This window comes from Sphaeroforma arctica (assembly GCF_001186125.1).
Source record: "Sphaeroforma arctica JP610 unplaced genomic scaffold supercont1.93, whole genome shotgun sequence".
Lineage (NCBI taxonomy): Eukaryota > Ichthyosporea > Ichthyophonida > Sphaeroforma > Sphaeroforma arctica.
In genome coordinates, this window is record NW_014040465.1 from 54781 (window position 1) to 63851 (window position 9071).

Genomic DNA, 9071 nt, shown 5'->3' on the forward strand with positions numbered 1-9071 from the left:
GACTGTTATCGTTAGCTTCTACAGTAGTACATTGTGGCAGACTATTATCGATAGCTATTGATGATTACATAATAGCATCACATAGCTATTCGAACAGCCCTTCACTGCACAATAGACACTACTAACTGCTATTTTTAGTAATGACTTGTACATTTAACGCAACAGTGTCTAGAGTATCAAATTTTCAATGTTCTGTTTGTTACCAAATGCTACAAAGTGAAGGTACAAACAGTATTGGCAAAAATAAAATTACTATCCACCATTAACGCGCTATGAGAAACCACAGTGTGCACCTTCTGCGCAAATCTACAGACAATCTGATGTAACATGTCTTCTGTAGGACCCAAAGAATTGCACACCAGCACATCAAGGCATTTGAATATTAAAAAAACAGTAGGTAACGTTATGCTATCGCTCGCAGTTGGTGGGGAAGGAGCTGATGCCCAGTCCAAGTCATCATACGTGTGATTAATTATTGTAGATTGATGTGGAGACATGGATGGATGTCGATGTTTGCGCTTTGCAACATCTCTACTATACTATTATTTGCAACATCTCTACTATATTATTCAATGGTAGCTTGATCTACCCTCTGCCAAAGCTGCAATTGACACTTTGGTAGTCAGTTCGCAGTATCTTTTTGAGATCATAATATTACAGGAGTCCAATACAAGCGTGTGCCAAAAGGAATGCGTGCAAATAAGCTACTGAAGCCTTGGTGGAGATACAAAGTGAGAATAGGGCTCTTGGGATTGCTGAGTAATCGGATATGTCACTGTTGGGGATCGAGTATACGTGAGAAATAGTAGTTGAAGAGCCTCGCCAATTGGCTGGCGTCGTTGAACTGTACATACAAACTACTTCGCAATTACGTCCAGTATCGGACTGGTCCAGACACATTCATACTTTCTGGATAGGCCGTCTTTTCCTATGGCTGTTCTTCCTCAGAGGTATTGCACCTGTGACAGCAACACCACACGTGCTTGCTCGATCGGTGATGCACCTTTGTATTTATTTTGGCTTGCTGTCGCTTGCTGGGTCTATGTTTAAAGTTTGCGTTGTTGTTTTCAGTTGTTTTTCCTCCTAATTTCGTTTCGCTTTCTTCATCCTCTTGTTGGTATCAATTGCTGGTCCACCGGACGTCCGCTTCTCGGGCGTGTCTTTGCTAATTTTACTGCAGATTGTATGTAACAACTAGGTGATTAACGCTTGGCTTTTGAATCTAGGCTAATTGCACCTTTTATGCGTAGAATACGGATGCTCATGAAATGCGGATTGTGCACCACACGTCCAGGTGTGCAATGTACAAGTTTTTATCTCAACGAACATATCTGTGGTTTAGGATGTAACCTGACTGTCAAAATCTATGAACAACGCAAACATCGACTTGACAACTGTCGATTTGTATTTGAGAAGACACAGAAAGTGATCAGAAAACGGTAATTCATACACTCGCGATCTCAATTGCTCAACTGTTTCCAAGGGCTAAACGACAACCCCAGACGAGTGCGTGGAGCGAACTTATTGGAAACACTCGCGCTACTTACTTGAAGAGTGGTGTGGCGCTGGCTATCACAGCCGATCCAGGCGATGGGGCTCCTACACCAATAACAATACAAAACGATTAACAATTGTATATTCATATGATACGACTTGGCAGAGAAACAAATCGATTAACAATTATATATTTATATGATACGACTTGGCAGAGAAACAAATCGATTAACAATTATATACTCATATGATACGACTTGGCAGAAAACGCTTGACTTGCGGCACGCATACACACTGAGCGTATGCCCTATCCATAGCAAAAGAAAATAGAAGGTAGATAGGCATAGCTTCGATTTTGTGAAACACAAGAAGTTCAAACGTTTGCACTAAAGCCTAAACCCCTGAACCGTAAACCCGTAAAACATTTGCAGCCATACCAGCCTCACATGCGTTGCGCACGTGGCGATCATCTTCGCTCACGCCCAGACGGTCCAGCGCGACGTTGGCAATGCCCTATTCGCATTTATCAAAGATAAGACATGAGTTATATATATATATATATATATATATATATGTGTGTAGTGTGTGTGTGTGTGTGTGTGTGTGTGTGTGTGTGTGTGTGTGTGTGTGTGTGTGTGTGTGTGTGTGTGTGTGTGTGTGTGTGTGTGCGTGTGTGCGTGTAGCTATGGAGTTGTGTTAGCGGTCGACGCGAGAATACGTGTACGCGCAAGATGTTGATGAATCTTGAGCGCGAGCACAGCAGGGATGCGGAACTCAGCAAGAGCAAATGGTAAGGTGATTTGCCGGTAACTGCACTGCACAGGAATATGAGACACACTCGAGTTGTGTGTGTGTGTGTATGTATATATGTACATACCCACAAACACACACACACATATATATATATATATAACTCCAAGGGTGATGTCAAGATCAGACTACGACAATATCAGCACACATGCACATACCGGCGCAACGGGTATCAGAAGCAAAGACGCAGTGCGCACGGCCTCCATTGCAATGTACAGAACATTACGCAAACGCTCAGACTGCGCCGGATCCTTAGCCAGAGCCCACGGCTTGTTTTCGTTCATGTGATTGTTAGACTGTCAGGGGATGGTGGAAGGTCGATGTAATGCAAGGTTAGCCGATACAAGAATAGGCATTGTCTGCGTGATAGTAGGTGGCATGTATGATACTCTCACTCTCTGGCACAGTAGACATTCACGACGTAGTTGGGTCCACCGATAGTGCATCGTACCCCCTGTTTGGGAAAGTGGGTGATCCCAGATGGCGCAACACATGTGGTAGAAATATGACTCAAGAAGATATCGATCCAGATTCATGATGCGAAAGCGTACAATCCGAGAGTGACCGTTACCTTATATAGTGTCTCCATCACAACCTCGATTCCTCGTGAAAAGTCCGCATCCCGGTAGAAGCTGTGTGCTTTCTCAGGCATTTCGCTGGATTGTGTGTGAGAATCTCATTTCTTAGTAGCATACCCTACCATTTGCAAACTACTATACCTTCATGTTCAAGAGAAGTACCGGAGTTGAGACCACACACTGAGACAATAAACGCTATGGTACTCGCAGAAGATGGGCTGGGGATTGTACGTGGAAGTGGTAATCTACCACCGCTTAAGGCTAAGTAGTGAACAGCCGTACAAACAGATGCAATGACACATACGCGTACACATCGAACACCGCTCACGGGCAAACGGGCATTGCATCCTTCCTATATTTGCAATGTGCACTCTTATTATATTTGCGATTAAATGATTGGTCTCAACTGTTTACCTACCGGATCAGACCAAGCAACTCTCTATCGGCGTCGGTATATGAAGCACTGTTTGGTTCGGGATAGCACTGCATTGGGTTTACCTGCCGGTTGGTGCGCGCGATAGCAAACCAGACAGGTGAGATGATATGTATTGGTAAGGTAACACCGGAGTGACAACAGACAGTGTCCAACCTGGTCACGCACATGCACCTCTTCTCGAGGTTTAGACGAACAGAACAGAGTGTTGCGATTGTCATGCACGCGACAAGGGTGCGCTTGAGTACGTGTACTTCATGTATAGATACATCTGGTACACTATTATTAGTACCGGCATCTCTAAAACACTTCTTTCGACACCATTTTTATTAATACAAGTATCTCTAAACCAGTTTTAAAATGCTTTGCTTCCTAAGCTTGTAAAACACCCAGCTGAAAACACTCAATATAACATACGGTGGCTGCGTATATGTTGTCGTATTCTATGCACGTGGTTAAGTAGCTCTATCTAAAGTGCGAGTGAGTGGGCGCAAGGTCAAAAGCAATGGACCCAACATCGAACAGCCTGTGGTATGCTGTAACCATCGCATGAACTTAAGTACTACTGAGTTCGTGAAATGTACCAGCACTCTACACATACACACCTTCACCGAGGTGCATCGCCCCAATAGATTCCCATAGGTGTCGGCCAGGTCGGCGTTCACGATATTAATAGCCCTCTCATTCTCGTAGTCACCGTCGCTGCCTAGTCTGATAGCCACAGCAACACAGTGTGGGCACACAGAGATGATCAGTGACCTCGAATGCAAACCTTAATGAAGGACCGGCCCCAAAACCTTAATTTAGGACCGGTCCAAGTTCGCGAGCATGAGTATCATACTAGCATAACAAACCGCTCTCCCCTGTCCAGTATAGGATGTGATTGTCTACAACACACATCGGTAGAAGAGTGCAATAAAAAAACCCCCACCATACCTTCCTTCTTTCAACAGAAAGTATCTGAAGCCGTCGGGACTGAGCTCCTGCAACTTGGCCAGCGGATCGATGACGTTCCCCAGACTCTTAGACATCTGACGGTAAACACAGGGGGTGAGAAAAATCTGAAATACTCAAGTGAAGTGTTTTGCTGGATGTGACCAAAGTCTGAGCACTCGTTGTCAATCATTGCGAGAGGGTTCGAACGCCTGCAGTCAATACTGGCATAGCTAAAGCCGCCAACTTGGACCGAAAGTATGAGTGATGGTGTGCAGGCGACGTTTTGTAGAATTCTGAATCAGTGAGCGTAATATAAAAGCGGACACTGCGACTTGTACCATACTGTACATACACACTCACATACATATACAACAGACTCTACGATATGTACATACACCCTCTATATGAAGTATGCGTGGCTGCAATACATACAGGAACATGTCCTGGTGTGCTCGCGCACCCGCGCTCGCATTACCTTGACGGAGTTGACGGTCCAGTGCCCATGCACAATCACCTTGTGCGGGAGGGCGATACCCGCTGCAGTCAGAAAACTAGGCCAATACACACAGTGAAACTTAGCAATGTCCTTGCCCACCACGTGGTAGTCGGCTGGCCAGCAGGACGCACTGGCTGCCGAGTCGTCCTGTAGTAGACACGCGCGATGACTGAGTAAGCAAATACACACACTACACTAGAGCGATTGCGACGGACAGTAGGCTGGGTGTATGTGCGGGCAGGATGGGACCGGTACAACATCGTGTGAGGTGTGGTGCAAGGGATGGCATAATGCGTTGAGTGAGAAGGTGAGAGGGAAATGGCTGAGAAAGAATAGAGACCAATCGCACGGCATGTGCACACCCAACACTTACAGTCTGAGAGCACTGAAGGGTTTGTATAGAATCCTGAGCACGACACACAGCAATAAACTTCGTGCCAAATAGAATCCGTTGCTATGGAACGTGCCAAATGGAGTCCGTTGCTATGGAACACTCGTGTGTCCATTGTCTACGAATAAAGAACTATCACGAGCAGTCTTAAACAGTGTGAGGTGTATAAAAGTGCATAGAACATGCGCAGAATACCGTCAATTGGGCATATACATGTGTACATGTACTCATGTGTGCGGATAGGGCCATTCACGCGGATGTATCCATGCACCTACACACGATAATACGCGCACCTAGCCACGCAAAGCCAATCGCACATAGGTATGTAAGCTTGGAACTAAGTTTTTAACTCGGATCGCACGTTATTCTGATTATACCGTACAGTTCACTTACGCGCGTCAAATTGTATGTCGGATTGATCACACAAACCCTAGCTCTCCATACATACCCAAGGAAACCCGGCCACAGTCAGATAGTTGGTAAGAGCATCCAACCAAACGTACACCAAATGATCCTTGTCGTTAGGCACCTCAATACCCCACAGCTGGCGTGGCACGGGCCGTGAGACTGACGAGATTGGAGTAGAACGTTGGGGTTGTGTCAGTACGATTGACCGTCGAGGTGAACCCGTTTCTGCACGTGCTAATGACGGGGTATGTGTGTCGCTATTTGTACATGTTGGGTGCACCTGTAGAGGCGATTTTCAAGTGCTAAAGACGAGGTGTGTTTGTGGCTATTTGTAAATGTTGGGTTTAAACCTGCTCACTTGTGTGTGTTTTGTTGTTCATAGCGTGTATGTCAACTGCGTTTGCGTGTGGGTCATGTGGATAGCGATTGAGCTTACACATATGTGTGTTGTGTTCTCAAATACACACCGCATCTCTCCGGTGTGTTGACATACAATTTGTAGAGCATGGGTGTCCACAGTGACAGTCCCACCTACGCTACACTCACACCCAGGCGCCCCACACAAGCCGATCAGAGTCACACAAATCACGTACGTACACTGTATGAACATAAGGAGTACAGCGACCATGGACATTCGGGGAGAGAACGCACACACCAGACAGAGGTTGGGCGAATGTCTCTGCCAGCAGATTGATTATCTCGGTCTTGCGCAACGATGGAGCAATCGCATGGTTGTCGTTGATCCAATTGCGCACCTGAAGATACAAACAGATAGGATCGGTACCAAAACAAGCGGGGGTCACCTTATGAAACTATATAAGCGTTGTACTGTACAACTATATGTGTATGTGCTCGTGAGGAGTCATGAATATATGTGTATATCCCTCGGGCCTAAATGAACCCTGACAAGAGCGGTGTACATTCACCTGGTGCCACGAAAACACCTGACACTCCTTGCGCCCAGTGTTAGGGTTTTAGGGTTGTAGTGCGAAGCCCTTCTGTTTGGTATGATTGACATGCGTCTCTCCGTTCATGAAACATATGAACGCCATCCGATGGATTCGGAACTGAACTTGAAGTAGGAATGGGCCCAAGCAGCAACCAAATAAATAGAGTATTACTGATAGCCTACGAAGCAGAAGGCCTGATCTACTAAAACGAATAGTATAGCACAGCATCGCAAGAACCGTGCAACACACACAGATGCAATGCAAAAACATGCGCACGCATACCTAGCTGTATCAAAAATTGGTGCGTGTGTGTAATTGGGAATGTATGCCACTACGCGCACTGAATTCTGCAAATGAAGCACTACTATCTACACCTGGGTATCTACATGTCCACGCAGACACATAGCTCCTGGCATGCACTCTCTACATCCCATTTATGGTCTTGCATGATGACTGTTGCAGTGTGTGCGTAAGGTTAAAAGTACGTATGCCCGGCCGTGCATGGACACAACAAAGGCCGCTTTGCCTATATTTGTTTGCTACCGAACTATTTCTGTGTGATTCAACAATACGTAGACTAGACTCGAGGTTAACCCCTTTCCATGAACCACGCTTGTAGATGGACCGTATGCTGTCAAGCCTGGCAGTCCGTATCAGAAGAAGCCTTGCAATCCATATCAGAAGAACAGATGTCTATGTGTAACATACAGCACTATCCGCGTCATCGGCCCATCTTAGCAGGTAGTTCTCCTCCTGCACCCATTCTACAACCTTGCCCGTGTCAGCGGTCACCATCTGCTGCGCCGTTTTGTCTGTAGTGTCTGCAGCCCAATACAATAACGGGTCATATCGGGTGAGAGCCCGTATAAAGTGAGAGGACTCTTGGAGAACACGGCAACTCACAATGTGCGCATGGACACTGGTAGGGTTGTTGAACCCACACTCAGAGCTACGGCTAGATGGGTAACCAGTAAACGCATCCGTATGTGGGATGAAGCGTGCGTGTAAGGGCAGTTCGGAACAAGAAGCGTGACACGACCATAAATATCCGTAGACATGAAAGGCGGGAACACGCCGAGTGATAGGCTTTTCAGGTGAACCAGTCATTGGGAGAGTCACACACAGATCAGCTATCGCTCGCTGTAGGAAGGTATCGAAAGGACTTGAAGTCTCGACCCATAGACACCATGGGCGCCTGCACTATGGGCGTATCTAGTACACACTCGCCAATATGAAAGTTACGTGTTCATCACACTCATCCCTCGCCCACATATCCTACACCTCATGTACAGAACTTTCCACGCATGCATAATCTACCGATAAGCTGATTTACCTCCTGTATTCGACGGTGCACTATTAGGCACGGCATCGGCATTCTCGGCAGTAGAGTCTCCTGTCGCCTTGGCCGCGATCTTTGCATTGTACGACGACTGAGTCATCACATCTCGCTCGGCATAGAAGACCTCATCCGAGACACAGTACCAGCCTATGGGGGTAGGGCGGAAAAAGAGATAGAACGTGTAGTTGCATAGTTGAGTTGGGATGTCCACATACGACGGAAAGTGTCCATCCCGTTCGCGTGTGTTGTAGAGGTGAATATAATCGAACAGGCCATAGCTTGAGATGAGTGGCCCGAGTGTGCTGGTGCCAGTGCCTGATGCATGGATAGGGAGGCTCTACGTGTATTAAATACGATTAGACATTCCCGTGCACGCACGGATGGTCATACACCAATAAAGCTGAAACCCCGCAGCCTTACCTTCTCAGATACCGCAAGGACTCTCTCTGTGTACAACACAGGACTAGTATACTGTACCCGTCCCACAGCATCACACGTACTATAGTGCATCCTCACAAACCTGACCATAGTACCCCTTTCACGCCCACACACCTTCGTGCTTTCCTTTATACAGGAACCCTTTCTCCTGCAATATCCTCCACATTTCCTTCACAGCAGATTGATGATCGCTATCAGTGGTGCGGATGAAGCGTGTGTAGGTGATGCCAGCCTGATCAAATAATTCCTTAAATGACCTGGAGACAACGTCACAGAAAGCTTTGCACGATTCCGCCGGTTGAAAGGAGCCGCCGTCCCCTTCTGTCTGCGCGCGTGTGTACACATTAGATACACACGACGGGGATGTACGAGAAGACTTTGAATATAATAGAGTGCGCCTGAATTTACGAAGTTTACCTACTATTGTAAAAGGGGTTCACCGCATGTGTGCAGGATAACGGTATTAAATGTATGTAAAGGAGTGGGTGATAGCGATGTACCGACTGGGCAGGTAGGGCTATACTCGGGATTATGGTACTGCATAACATTCTACGCTGATAACCAAATGTGCCGTTATGTACCAAAGCGGACGAGATGATTTATACACAAAGGTATGCGTATATGAGCGTGAGTACACACTTATTTCAACAACACTCATATATCAAATCATGGGTATATAAATTGTGCATATGTGTATATATGTATAAACACGCACACATGTCCACACAAGTGTACAAACATATAATGTATATATATATATAATATATATATATATGTGTGTGTGTGTGTGTGTGTGTG

At 46.1% G+C, this 9071-nt stretch overlaps 1 protein-coding gene across 1 annotated transcript in view; it reads right to left on the minus strand.

Annotated features, from left to right (window-relative positions):
• Nucleotides 1–984: 984 nt before the first annotated feature.
• The window catches only part of SARC_02134 (methionyl-tRNA synthetase), a 10121-nt gene continuing 2034 nt past the window's right edge, over nt 985–9071 (minus strand). The window contains exons 3-16 of the mRNA XM_014304112.1: nt 8388–8598; nt 7830–7982; nt 7205–7317; nt 6202–6301; nt 5587–5705; nt 4727–4894; nt 4252–4346; nt 3921–4026; nt 3301–3380; nt 2876–2960; nt 2463–2600; nt 1932–2007; nt 1548–1599; nt 985–1174 (exon numbers count right to left, since the gene is read on the minus strand). Of these exons, the coding sequence (XP_014159587.1) occupies nt 1084–1174; nt 1548–1599; nt 1932–2007; nt 2463–2600; nt 2876–2960; nt 3301–3380; nt 3921–4026; nt 4252–4346; nt 4727–4894; nt 5587–5705; nt 6202–6301; nt 7205–7317; nt 7830–7982; nt 8388–8598 (1587 nt within the window). The 3' untranslated portion in view covers nt 985–1083. The remainder of the gene's footprint in view (nt 1175–1547; nt 1600–1931; nt 2008–2462; nt 2601–2875; nt 2961–3300; nt 3381–3920; nt 4027–4251; nt 4347–4726; nt 4895–5586; nt 5706–6201; nt 6302–7204; nt 7318–7829; nt 7983–8387; nt 8599–9071) is intronic.